The 15,000-nt window shown below is 38.2% G+C and overlaps 1 protein-coding gene across 5 annotated transcripts in view; it reads right to left on the reverse strand.

The window, feature by feature from the left end:
• Positions 1 to 1,053: 1,053 nt before the first annotated feature.
• Positions 1,054 to 15,000, reverse strand: part of LOC140933030 (low-density lipoprotein receptor 2-like) — a 64,960-nt gene continuing 51,013 nt past the window's right edge. For all 5 annotated transcript variants that reach the window (XM_073382539.1, XM_073382537.1, XM_073382538.1 and 2 more), the window contains one exon: positions 1,054 to 5,754. In XM_073382539.1, coding sequence (XP_073238640.1) covers positions 5,504 to 5,754 — 251 coding nt within the window. In that variant the 3' untranslated portion in view covers positions 1,054 to 5,503. The remainder of the gene's footprint in view (positions 5,755 to 15,000) is intronic.

The following is a 15,000-nucleotide window of genomic DNA, read 5'->3' on the forward strand; positions in this document are numbered from 1 at the left end:
GGCTATAATCATCTCATATCCAACAAACGCGAGTGGAATAATTGTCTTATTAAAATCGCCCACAAAATATCGAGATTTTTTCCCGACTTTATTTTTAAACACAACCGATTTTCGGCTTGTTTTTAATTTTGAGCAGACGCGTACAGTTACCTTACTTGGAGAGCATGGTATAATTAACAATTATTCCTCGCCGCCCGAATGGGCTCTGAGTCAATAGCCCATAAGGCCGAAGGCCGAATGGGCTAATTAACTCAGAGTCCATGGGGGCCGGCGAGAGGAATGATTGTTTTAGTAAAATCGAACTAGTTGGTCAAAAATATCGAGACAAAACAACTTTAACTAGCAAAACGCGACTCAGCCGCCATTGTATTGGTTTTCAAAGCCGGCATTTTTTGCTACTAGTGGGCTATAACATATAGTTTAGTAGTAGCTCAACCAATCAGAACGCAACATTGATAATATACCACTAGTTGGATTTTACTAATGGCTCATATACAATGATGGCTAAGCCAATCAGAGCTCTTAGAATTGCTTTATCCAATGATTCAGTTTTTAGTAAATTACACAAGGTCGTAGTCTCCTCACCTGAAAACCTCTCAGCTTTACTGTAACTATTTCCAAACTTTTATCATAACCCTTGAGTGGGAGCAATACATTTAACAGTTTTTCAGTGAGTTAAAAATGCATTAAGGAATAATTAGAAGGGCCGCGCAGAAACACTCGGCTGCCTTCTTTTTTAAAGCTACTTAAAGCCCAGTAATCTGGAAATCGGATGGGGCACTGTCTATTACTCAAAGTGTCCGTCGGTCCTAAAATGAGTGTCCGACTTACGAGCGAGTACCAAAAATGACTGACAAGTCGCTAGGAGTGCCCGTGCCCCTCTTTCCTTCGGAAAACGTTAACCTGAGGATACGCAAGGTCATTTATAACATACTGTGGTGACAGGTTCGTTGGGAAAAGAGAAGACTTATCACTTAAGTTGAGAGAGCGAATTAACTACAGAAAAGGGAACGTTAAACCTGTGTAGTGTGAGCAAATCTTCATAGACAAACATCAACACTCAGAGCGATTTTTAATGTATCTGCAAAATATCGAGGTTACTGTTACAAGTGTACAAAGTAACAACTCTGTTTACGACACATGATTATATACAATCAGCAATTGTCATTCAAGACTTACTTGTACATTTCAGTATGAAATGACGTTAATTATAATGGTGTTCTAGCGATTAACACAAAATCTTACCCAAGTTACACTGATTACTTCTTTAATAAAAGTTTTACACTTAATATTAAATAACAGAATACAAAACTACGAGTCACGTAACCACCTTATTAATTTCTATGAGATCTCAACGATTTAGTAGTCTCGGAGCACTTTACGTTGTTCAGTGCTTAGTTCTAACCCTTTCATTCCTCGTATAAGGCCAGAATCAAAATCCAACAAAATGCCTATATATTTTTGTAAAATTAGCAAAAACAACAACTAGAAGATTTCAGTAACTGAATCGCCACAATATATGATTGTAAATAGACTCAAACATAAGATAAAATATCTCCCCACTAAGAATCCCTGAGTGAAGACTGAAGAAAGAAACAGAAACGCGCCCACCTTCGATTTTTAACGGCTGACAAACCCCTTTCGGGAGGGGTGACTTACTTATAATTTGCCCTTGGAGTGAGAAGCTAATATGGACCTTACGCCAGGACGACGACGACGGCGGCAGTGAAAACGTCGATAAAAAAAACTGATAAATTATCGTTCTTTCAAACTTACTCGCGTCTATTTGGACCCGCTCAATATGCCAAATGTAGGCGACTTTTCCTGGAGTTGAATTCTTAAAGATTTCATTCAGTTTCAAAAAGAGAAAGGATAATTCGTCGTCGTATGTCCACGTCCTCCACAAGTCGTCAAATTAAGAGGTTTCACGTCGTAGTCGTGCAGTGGAGGTCAAAGAAATGTGCTAAAAAGCGTAATGCACGTGCACGTGTTTTTTCTCTTAAACCTATACTGTTTTTTGAAGTTGTCGTTGTGGTCGTCGTCGTAGTTGCTTAAGCTCCCTAATTTGACCTAGACTGTAAAACAGTCCGTATTTTTGCGTATTCCAGTACGCGCGAGCAGTCAAACAAAAGGTCTGGAACAAGGCTGAAAACAGAGAGCGAGACTGGGGAGAGACGTGTGAGGCTCGCGCGTTTCGCGCGCGTAAGACTCTTACGCCATGCAATACCGATTTCTTTACTGATTTTGAGAAAAAAACAGACTGTTTTGCAGTGTAAATTTGACCATTAAATCTCATCCCGGCAAAGTGGTTTCAATGGCTGGAATCGCGGAAAAAGTGACGATAAAATATTAAGTAAACATCAACGCTGTTTTAAATACGAACCACAAAATGCCAACGCAACCTAGAGCTCAGCCTATGATTGCAATCCCGTACCAAGTAGAGTATTTCTTCCCTGGAGGGAGAAAAAACGACTCTGCTCAAAACGACTGCGTGGGAGGCTACAGACCATGCGTACTGGGCAGAAACGTTACTTTTCGGCGAATGTCAGTATCAATAATTTTTTGACTGAAGTCCTCCTCAAATTTGATAGCAAATTAAAGCACAGAAGAGAGTCTAAAAAGAAAGTACTATAAGCTCTTCAAACACGACATATCAAGTCTTTGAGACGCCCTTACAATGCTTTTAACAATGGGTAAAAAAAACCAGCCAATGTAGCAGTCTGTCCTTGTTCCTCACTGGTAAGGACAAAGTGAAACGTTCCCCGGCAAGCGGCGAGGAGCGAGGAGAGATGGCTGTATTCGCACGCTATAAGCTTCCTGGTTTGTATGGTTCTAACCATACAAACTATATTTGATAACCGCGATTAGAACCTCGTAATCTCATTGAGAAACCAAAAAACGTTAATGCTTCTTACTGAACTATAATATCAAACTTAAATAAACAATAAATAAATGACCAATACATGTAAAAGCGATCAAAAATTCTTACGACTCATAAATTACCTTTAGTTTTAGCCATGATTAGTGTTAGATTAATATCAACAAGGACAAAACATGTCAACAAGCATTTATACATTAAATACAACTAAAACAACAGTGAAACACGGCTTTGCATACACCTTCTTTCCAATTTTACAGTAACAAAATTTCAACGAAATCTTTTAAGTGACGTTATTACACTTTCAAACGAGGAACAGCTTTACTTTATACATTACGTCATATTTATAGCTAGTTTTTTGAACGCTCATCTGATTTACCGTCACATAACAAAGGCTACCTCCTCGTAACGCGCGGTGTTTTATTGGGGATTTGATTTCATTACTATGTACATGCATTTTGCATTGACTGTCGAGGTCATGTCATGTCCTGCACAACATTGTGTCTATTAAAACTATTAAGGCAAGAGTCGATATTTTTACTTTGCAGTTCAGTGCTCAAATTGGGGAGTGAAAAACTTAAGGCCTCGGATAAGAATATGTATGCAGGTACTTAATTAACTTTTACACTGTATTATAACAACAGCCTGGCTGATTGTACTTTGCTTCACATAAATCAGTTTTAGGTCAGGTTTAATATATACAAAATATTTACAAAATAGCTTGCTCATGTTTCTGTAAGGCTTTGCACTATCAAAACCTATTAAATCAAGGTAATGCAAAGCTACAAACAAGAAGACCATTTTGGGGAAACAACTTTCCTGTTTCACTTATTGCCTGCTTTCATTATATTCATAAACTCACTTACACGTCTGAAGGTAAACTGGAGCGGCTACCTTAGAATGTGCTCTTCTCTCATTTTTCACCCTTTCTCTTCTTTATTAAAACCCACTTCTCATTTTTCGGGTATTTGACTAAATACGTCCTTCCGCGTCAACTTTTGTTAAAGGAACTGGTTTGTTACATTTCTGTACCTGCAGTCAACGCTGTTTTTACTTATGACAATTTTTGCACCCTCTTGTTACTTTTTTCTGCTGTTCTTTTAGTAGTTTAGTTTATCTTGTTAGTTACTGCCCTAACTTCCGATTTGTGAAATGTTCATACAACAATGAAGTCTAACTCTGCGGGCCCTATTCGTTCGAAGGCTCGGAAAAGGTAAAAGGGCACTGAAAAGGTCCTCGTTGCCAATGATTGTAAGCAGATTTCAGTGCTTTATTTTGACCTGGAGCAGGGGGCTCGGCCAAATTTGTTGACAAGTCTGCACAATATTTTCTATCTCGCACCCAACATACTTTGTCTAACCGTGTGACAGGGCTTTCTAAAATAACTATCACCCTTCAATTAGGCCGATCCCCCTACCCGCAAAGCCATAAGAAATAAAAGCCCACTTATTGTCAAAGCCGGTTGCGAAAACTGGCGCGCTCACTGCTGTATTTTGTCACTCTGCTTCCAAACACTACCAATATTAGTACAAATTTAAGGCGTGTTTTTTAATAACTGGCAAAGAAAGTGATGCAAAATAAAAAAAATTACGGGAAAATTAACTTGCAAACACATGAAAGTGCATTTTTAGAGAAACACAAACAAAGTAACCACCTTAATTTGAATGGCAATTGGTGAATACATTTACGAGATCGGTACTCATAATACCCTTTTACCTTTTCTTTTCTTTTCTTTCAGAAAATTATTATTTTGCTATTCGCCTGTAATAATACATAAAGGATATCACATGGCCGCGCGGAGATAGGAAATTTCTCTTCGAGTGCTGAAAAATATCTTTCAACACGAGAAGAGAAATTTCGTATCTCCGACCGGCCATGTAATGTTCTATTTAATATATAAACACAAATGAAATACCAAACCATTTTACTTAAATAGTTTTTTGGTCTGAAAGGTGCGGTTTATTATGAAGCCATAAGAACGGTGATATTTTCACATGTAAGATAACATGTTATTTTCACATGTGAAGATATCAAGTTTTCGCGCGAAAGCTCAATTGGTATTTCATTGGTGTTTATATAATAAATTGTATTATTACAAACTATGAATCAAGATTTATGTATAGCAAATACATTTGGAGAATATAAAATGATCGGCAGTCAATTAAATTCACTTTTATGAAACAAACTTGTCTCGATTTACTTTAATTATTTTAACTTACTACTATTGATATTTTTGTTGTTTTTATTCTAAGAAAGAACAAATTTAACATGGCACTTAACTGGACAGTGATAGTATCACCAGATTAACAACAACCTACAAAGGAGTCGTAATACTGTGAAACTCAGTGCGAGTAAGTGGTGGCTCTATTTCTTAACCTTTCATTTTCACTTCGAGGACACCTTTCCATTTTAGGAAAAAGCCCTGTGTAACTGGCTATAGCAATCTACTATTAGAAACTACATTAGCTTGCAACTTCTATACCCTGGCCAATCATAACAGTAGCAACTAAGTCACAGCTTATTTAGAAATCTTTTTTAAATCAGAAATTGACATCGCTAGGGTGGCAAAAAAAGGTTTGGTGGAAAACAACGGGCTGAACAAAAACAGTGCCACATTAAATTTATTTAAGCAAATTCAACCTTTTCTCGAGATCCTCTGTCATCAAACACCTTAGTCGCTTCATCATCATCAAAGTCTTCTTCCAGTGGCTTGGTAGACATGTCTTTGTAGTAGCTAATACTCTTGCCACGGTAGTATCTTGAACGACTATGCCAATACCATAGAGCAACCAGTAAAAGAATTATGAGGAAGAAGACGACAAGAACTATACCAGCTATAACACCTCCAGAAAGACCTTTCTTTTCTGATTGATCATCTGAATGAAAAACAACAAAGATTCTTTAGGCAGAGATTTTGTTAGAGTTACGAAATTAAACAACTTTTTCTCTAAAAATGTTTGAATTAGTCTATATGTCGATAAAACTTATGTCTGCAGGGTTTGAGCCAGGCCACGCCATTGCACCAATCCCACACTGCAATTGAAATTGTCCCTTAAAAAAACGGCCAAGGCAACAATTTGTCCCCTTCAAAATTTAGGGAAAAAACTCGAAAGGAAGCACACACGAAGAGATTTAGTTCAGTACAGAAATTGCAAGCTAAAACAGAACGTGGAAAGTACATTTTATCGCACGTTTAAAGTTCATTCTAAAGTCACGTTTCAGTCACGCTCTACTAAACACGTACGTCTCATGCTCAACCAAGCGTGGTGAATGCACCTGGCAATCTTTAAAATGTCACATCGAAAACGTGTTCGAACATCAGAAAGCTTTTTCTCTCCAAATCGAAACCAGAGTGAATCAGAGAAAAATACAGAAGAAGAACAGTGTATTAATCGGGAAGAAACGGATGAGGATTGAAGGAAACCGAAAAAATCACGAACTTTCCAGAAAACTTGGTTGCAAGATCACACGTGGTTGCGCTATGAAAATGAGGCGAGTGTACTCTGCAAGCAGTAGTTTCTCCAGGCCGGACGCTGCGCTACGAAGGGAGAGAAACCACTGCGAGCATCCGTCTGCTTCTTTGATCGAGCCGCCGTCCAGCGCTATGGATGAATAAATTAATTTTTAAACATGTAAATCCTGTTCGAAAGCAATTTTAGGCTCTCGCGCATTTGCCTACGCTTACAATAGACCTTTTTACCGATACGGCGGCCATATTGAATTAATTCGATTTAAGGAGTATTATAGGATGCCCAGGGGGCATGAGCACATTTCGTCTGTATTTTTAAGCGCTTTTCGGGACATGTTTTCTTAAAATAACATTGTAATGAGAAAAAAGATCCCTGTGCCGTGTTTGGATGTAATAATGACCGCCTTTTTCCCGAGAAATATACAGTGAAAGACGATATTTCTAATACTAAACTAGAAAAAGGCGATCATTATTACATCCAAACACGGCACAAGGATCTTTTTTCCCATTACAATCTTATTCTAAGAAAACTTTAAGAAAAAATGTCCCGAAAAGCGCTCAAAAATACAAACAAAATTTGCTCATGCCCCCTGGGCAACCTATAATACTCCTTAAATCGATTTAATTCAATATGGCCGCCGTATCGGTAAAAAGGTCTATTGCTGCCTTAACGCGAACCTGCTGTGGATATTCAGTATTTCTTTGGGTTATTTATTCCTATCTACTTACTCTGTCAAATGTAGGCGCACCCAAATGGAGTTGAATTCCAAGTTCAAGAGCGAAAAGAAGTATAAATTTCGTCGTTGCTTGTTTACGTTCTCCATAAAACGCAGAATTAGGCATCTTCACGTCGTAGTCGTGCAAAATGGCAAAGAAATGCAAAAATAAAAGCGTGATGCACGTGCAAAAACGTTGGTTTGCTTATTAAACCTATTGTTTTGTTGAAGTTCTCGTTGCCGTCTTGTCGTTGGATATTCGTAGCCATCACGTGGACGCGCATGCTCGATGGAAAAGCAAACGGTTGCACGCAGTGGTTTCTTTGCCATCGAAGCGTAGCGTCCGGCCTGGAGAAACCAATGCTCGCAGGGTAACTTTAGCCAAAAATGTGAACTGATCTCTTATAGAGTAATCGATTACAAACACAACATATATAACAGGGACCTTTTCCGACCTTTCCTATTTTATTTCTAGAAAGTTCAATGTAAAAATCCATACCCTGATCTGCCTGTTTTCTTTTCTCCTTGTAACTAAAAAATTCTTTTTAACAGGTTCCATCTTACAATACTCAAATGAACTATACCTGTGTTTCCTGGCAATATTTTTCCTTTCACTGCTTTCAATTTTGCATGAGCATAATATAAAGTGTATTTCATTTTGTAGTCTTTGACAATTTAACTTACTTTGTGTAATTTTACAAATTCCTTCAACTAATGACTGTGTACCTTTGATACTTTTAACAAGTCTTATTTCACCTAACTGTCATCTTATCCCACAAAAAAAGATAAATCGTTTACTCTACATCATTGCTGAACTACACAGCTTATACAGTATGTTGCAATCCACGACAAAAGTCCTGTCACTTCATGACAATGTTTTGAAATGCACATCTTCAACACAGATTTGCTCTTAGCCAAATTGCAAGATAGGACACCATTGCTTACAGTGCAAACAGCTAGTAAGGTTTATCTCAGCTCCACTGATACTCTCACTTTCAGGAAGATCAACTGGCTTAATATGTCTTTTCACACCCATCACATTGTACAGTGTATTCCCATTACTAGCAACGGCAGGTAAAGTTTTTGAAGTCCAGTGTCCACATTGATTAATAACAGAATATAACAAATTGCATAAACTGCTATAGAACAGCACAGTTTACAACAACATTTGTAAAAACTATTAAAAATTTATGTACTACAGGTATTCAACACTGCTTGAACAAAGATCAACTTCAAAGTTGGCAATATGTACACCTTTAAGCTCATATATATCCTCATTCCTACACGATGACCTAGAAAACGATGACCTAGAAAACGACGACCTAGAAAACGATGACCTTGAAAACGACGACCTAGAAAACGATGACCTTGAAAACGACGACCTTGAAAACGACGACCTAGAAAACGACGACCTTGAAAACGACGACCTAGAAAACGACGACCTAGAAAACGATGACCTAGAAAACGACGACCTAGAAAACGATGACCTTGAAAACGACGACCTAGAAAACGATGACCTTGAAATCGACGACCTAGAAAACAACGACCTAGAAAACGACGACCTAGAAGACCTAGAAAAACGACGACCTATAAAACGATGACATTGAAAACGATGACCTTGAAAACGATGACCTAGAAAACGATGACCTAGAAAACGATGACCTAGAAAACGACGACCTAGAAAACGACGACCTTGAAAACGACGACCTTGAAAACGACGACCTAGAAAACGACGACCTTGAAAACGACGACCTAGAAAACAACGACCTAGAAAACGACCTAGAAAACGATGACGTAGAAAACGACGACCTAGAAAACGATGACCTTGAAAACGACGACCTAGAAAACGATGACCTTGAAAACGACGACCTAGAAAACAACGACCTAGAAAACGACGACCTAGAAGACCTAGAAAAACGACGACCTATAAAACGATGATCTTGAAAACGATGACCTTGAAAACGATGACCTAGAAAACGATGACATAGAAAACGACGACCTAGAAAACGACGACCTTGAAAACGATGACCTTGAAAACGACGACCTAGAAAACGACGACCTATAAAACGATGACGTAGAAAACGACGACCTAGAAAACGATGACATTGAAAACGATGACCTAGAAAACGACGACCTATAAAACGATGACCTAGAAAACGACGACCTATAAAACGACGACCTAGAAAACGACGACCTAGAAAACGATGACGTAGAAAACGACGACCTAGAAAACGATGACATTGAAAACGATGACATAGAAAACGACGACCTATAAAACGATGACCTAGAAAACGACGACCTATAAAACGACGACCTAGAAAACGACGACCTAGAAAACGATGACGTAGAAAACGACGACATTGAAAACGATGACATTGAAAACGATGACCTAGAAAACGACGACCTATAAAACGATGACCTAGAAAACGACGACCTATAAAACGACGACCTAGAAAACGACGACCTAGAAAACGATGACGTAGAAAACGACGACCTAGAAAACGATGACATTGAAAACGATGACCTAGAAAACGACGACCTATAAAACGATGACCTAGAAAACGACGACCTTGAAAACGACGACCTAGAAAACGATGACATTGAAAACGACGACCTTGAAAACGACGACCTAGAAAACGACGACCTAGAAAACGACGACCTAGAAAACGATGACCTAGAAAACGACGACCTAGAAAACGACGACCTATAAAACGACGACATAGAAAACGACGACCTTGAAAACGACGACCTATAAAACGATGACCTAGAAAACGACGTCATAGAAAACGACGACCTATAAAACGATGACCTAGAAAACGACGTCCTAGAAAACGACGACATATAAAACGATGACCTAGAAAACGACGACCTAGAAAACGACGACCTAGAAAACGATGACGTAGAAAACGACGACCTAGAAAACGACGACCTAGAAAACGACGACCTTGAAAAGGATGACCTAGAAAACGACGACCTAGAAAACGATGACATAGAAAACGACGACATCGAAAACGATGACCTTGAAAACGACGACCTAGAAAACGATGACGTAGAAAACGACGACATAGAAAACGATGACCTTGAAAACGACGACCTAGAAAACGATGACCTAGAAAACGACGACCTAGAAAACGACGACATAGAAAACGACGACATAGAAAACGACGACCTAGAAAACGATGACCTAGGAAACGACGACCTAGAAAACGACAACCTAGAAAACGAAAACCTACAAAACGATGACCTGGAAAACGACGACGGGGATGGGGTAGCTCGAAGGATTAAGAGGTTAGAGGGGTACAGAAGGCGGGAAATAAGAGGACGGTAGGAGGGAATTGTGAACGGGTGAGAGGTGGGCGAAGAAGGAAAATTACAGAAAAATTGTAAATATTATTTGTAAGAAAACGGCTAAGGGTATGAAGCCACGGAATAAAACGGTGGAAATGGAAATGCAAGGTACGCGAGGTCTCCCTTCTGTTTGGTTTATCAAACAGGCGTTGCCTGTTATTTATAGATTTATTTGATGACAAGAATCGTGATTGACATTAATTCTATACATTGATTTAAAAGTATTAGGTTATCGTGTTTCAAACCAGTTTTTCAGTAGAATCGAAGTGAGAAAGAAAATAATTTAGTCTGTCTATAAATCCGATTACCTGAAGAATCTGTTAAAAGAATTTGCTAACCTGTAAAGTGCGACTGTTGTAACGACCCGCCACAGAAGTAAGGTTACATTGAAGTTTTCTGAATTTAGCTACGAGATTAAGACGATTTGTGTTTGTTCTGATTGCGAATTATAAATGTGTTTCTTTTAGATCGAATAATTATTAAAGCTTGGCTTGATATTATGCGGTTTGTGGTGGTCATTTGAGCTAACCAGTTCCTAAGGAAACACCTTCCCCCTCTAGAACTGGCTAGGGTGGTGGCCAATTAAGTGTTTACTGATTAAAGGTGTATCGGGTTATTATTCATAAGCGATCCCGGAGTGTGTTAATAAAAAGAGGTTTGGGGGGAACGAAGTATTTCTAAAAGTCAAATTTGGGAAATATGCTCGAGTGATTTATAATGGTAATTGAACTGAGTGGAAAGAAATTTGGTCTGAAATCATACGCGTAATTTCAAAATCAAACGAGCGCACAGCGCGAGTTCGATTTGAAATCATAAGTATGATTTCAGACCAAAATTGCACGACACGAAGTTCAGTTACCACTTTATTACAGCCATTTTGAAATCACAGAATTCAGTCAGTACGAATACGGTATTTTATTGATCAAGAAGCCGGTTTGTTAAAAAGCCGAAACAAAAGGGCTTTTACATCTCATTTTGTATTCGAAACAGAAATGATGCGATATGGAACAAAAATGGTGCGATCTAAAACAGAAATGATGCGATTTAGAACATGACTGATGTAATTTAGAGCAAAAAATGGTGCGATTTAGGAATAAATGCTGATAGCCAATCAGATTGCACGGATAGCCAGTGATTTCAAAGTGGATGTAATAAATTGATTAACGTAAACCTTCGTTACATGTACCCCGCGAGATAGTGGTGTAGGAAAACCTACACCTATTGTTCTTGCGTTACTTTCATAACGCGGTTAATAAAACCGTCTCTCGCAAACAGCGGTTACAGAGTGCCTAGTGTGGTCGCAGGAGCTATTGTTTTGTCTCGGAAATTGCATTGTGCATTGCGTGAAAGTGATGGAATAATTAAAGATAAACCGAAGTGAAATTTTTAATTTTTCTCTGCGGCGTTGTCTCTTTCACAGGATGTAATATTTTATTTGTGAACAATTCAAAAGTTTGCGTTCTACCGGAGATCTCACTGCATATATCCTACGCTATCGGACCTGTGAGGAAACAGAAACTCCCTCACAGTTCAAATCTTATGACACATCAACCTTCATTGTGTCCTACACAACATTTCACAATTCTCGTTACCTGTATCCTGCCGTTTCATGGATGGAAAGGTAGGAGAAAATGATGAAGCACTTTTTACTTTATTTTCAAAATATAAACTGTTTGTTTACGGTATTAAGTTGTGAAAAACAGCAAGCCCGATTTATTTCCTGTTTGAATTATGTGGGCTTAAACTTTCCGCCATAAACGACGCGCCAGATTTGATGGAAATTTGTTTAAATTGATATCAGGATAATAAATAGGTCAAAGCAAAGCTTTTGCTTCCAGTAGTCAGTCAGGTTGAATCATGACTTCATTGAACATACTAAAGGAAAATTTGACTTGAGAAACTTTTTTAGTGGAGCTCTCACGCGCGCGCGCGCAATTGGTAACAAATTTGGTTACCTTTGCATTGGCGCCATTCCATTCAATCAAAACGTCTGATTTAAATTTTCGGCCACTTCCAGTACCGAAGGGAACAGCATTTTCGCAATGTATACCCAAATTTTCGAAAATTATGTCCGGGAAGTTTTCTTTCCGCATTCAACTTTGCTCCCGAATGTCTAAAATTTCTGGTTGAATGGTTCGCATTTCGGAAAAGTTTCCGAAGTCTGGGAACTTTTCCGGGAAAATACTTTACCAATTGCCGTTGTTTCCAAAGTTTCTTAAGTTTTGGTTGAATGGAAAGCGCCCAAAATGCATCCAAGAAATTTTGGTTCTGAGAGAATCGTCTGCACGTATTACGTACGATGTGCAAAAATGTGTGTTGCACGTGCAAATTAGACGTATCAACCTTAGCATTACTTATAACTAGCGACTAGGAGCGACTTGCGTGGGTGTTTGGCGCGTTTGATAACACTGAGATTTGCAATGAATATGAGAGTTGTAAAACGATATTTTTGGGTATAAGTTAATACCAAAATGAAAATACCTTTATCGAATAAGGAACGTTAATGAATCATCAAGCATTGCCCTTTTAAAATATTTTATCACTGAGTAGAGTGTTTTGAATTGTTATATAAATACGTTCTACTGGAATGTACTGTGCTTACAAAAGCTATTTGTTTTTCGTTAATAAGGTTTGGCCTTTCTCTGTAAAGGTGCTCTTTTGGACGTCGGTTTCTCTTTGCACACGTGCCGCTATTCAATTAAGAAATGATGCTTTTTGTTTAAACTGAACCCACACAGAGGTTCTTAATCTAATTAGTTCTGGTAAATTTAACGACATTTGTTTGTTATCTTACATTAATTGGCTTAATTGGTTTTTCCTAAATCTTCAGAAGCTTGACCTTGCCAAGTTGTCTTTTCCTGGACATTCCTATTTTTACTATCTCACGCGTATTTAGTGCTTTGATCGAAACTTCAGTGCGCTTCCAAAAGGAAAACCTTGTCCAACAGACTATCTTGGTTAACTCGTTGTGATAAACAAGCTTTTGTTACTACCTAGTTCAATTTACTTGCTAAAAGTTGTAACGAGTGATATCTTTGTTTAAATGCTTTCGCAATGTAAATATCTTGCTAATTGATTTTTGACTGGGGATTTGTAAACAATCTTTTAGTTAATATATGGAAAAAGGCGGGACTAATTACCATTGTACGATATTCCAACAAGAAGCTTTCAAACGACAAGTTAAGCACTGTACACGAATTGACAAATTGTACATTTTAGAGTAACGATATTGTACATATGTGATTTTCATTCATGTAAACATTCCTTGTAATTTTTGTGTCTCTCTGACTGTTTTGTTTTGACTGGACAATTGTTGGACAAAAGTGAATTTTGGAGTTTTAACTGATTTTCCTATTACGACACAACCTCGAAGGAAAATATGTTAATAATTCTTATAGCCAATCGAATTTTTACTGATGTAAGATTATTTTAAGTTTGAGTAAGATTGGCACCCTTCAGATTCAGTCAGGATAAAAGGAGCTGTATCTAGGTCTTGTCAGAGAGATACTGCTAGCCTTGATTGTGAAAAGCTGAGCAACAAGTGATCTACATTAAAACAGTTTAAAGAGACGTAAAGTTTCATTGTAGAGGGTTACTGTTCCCCCAAGTTTCCTACTACAGAATGAACGAACAGGGACAGGGCCTACAATCTTACGCGGTTCAGCTCTAACCAAACATCTCTTCAAGTGTCTCCCTTTTCCGTTATAAAGGTCCTCTGCTCACGTTTTTTTCAATTTTTTTTGTTTGACTGTTATTTATCAAAATTGGTTTTCTAGGTCGTCGTTTTCTGGGTCATTGTTTTCTAGGTCTTCGTTTTCTAGGTCGTCGTTTTCTAGACACCCCGCCGAGTATTGTGCATGTACTGCGTCACAATATACACAATTACATGAAAAACACTACGCGCAATACAAAAACAAGTATATCAACAGTCACTCTGCTAAACAAAATTGAAAGAATAAAAATAATTGTCACGGCTATCACAGTAGTTCCCAAAGAAGCCTGAGTCTCTTTTGGTTTCAATTGTTGACAATCTTCTCTTCCTTCATCGGAAGAGATTTTTATCACAGGCAACTCCTTGTGTTCCGCATTGTGAAAATCAAAATCATTTTTGTCACACTGATTACCAGCTACACAAATCTTGCGACTCTCAAACTTGATACACATTCTTCTCTTCAAACTCTTATCGATTTTACACGTACACTCCTGACATTCCGATTTGTAATTCCGTCTATGAGGTCCATGGTCTTTGAATGTCTTGACAATTTCCTTTGTTTTTCTTTGAGTTCGCGGACCAGCCCATTGTGATAACACTCAGTGTTATTTTAGTGTGGGCCTACGGCGAACAGTGTGTGCATTTGTAAGTTTAACCCTCGATAACATACTTCAACAACACGTTCCTCAAAACACCGTCGCCGAATTTTATCCAACCTGCTTCTTACTGCTGCTTTGAAAAATTTCGGATCAAATGATATCATTGGATTACTACCATCCTAATAGTGCGACGAATTCTGCACGTAGTTTCACATTTCAACCTGTCAGTTTTGGCCAATGAAACGTCTTCGGTGAGTCTCCGTCGTGAAATTGACAGC

The sequence above is a fragment of the Porites lutea genome, chromosome 4 (genome assembly GCF_958299795.1).
Source record: "Porites lutea chromosome 4, jaPorLute2.1, whole genome shotgun sequence".
Taxonomy (NCBI): Eukaryota; Metazoa; Cnidaria; class Anthozoa; order Scleractinia; family Poritidae; genus Porites; species Porites lutea.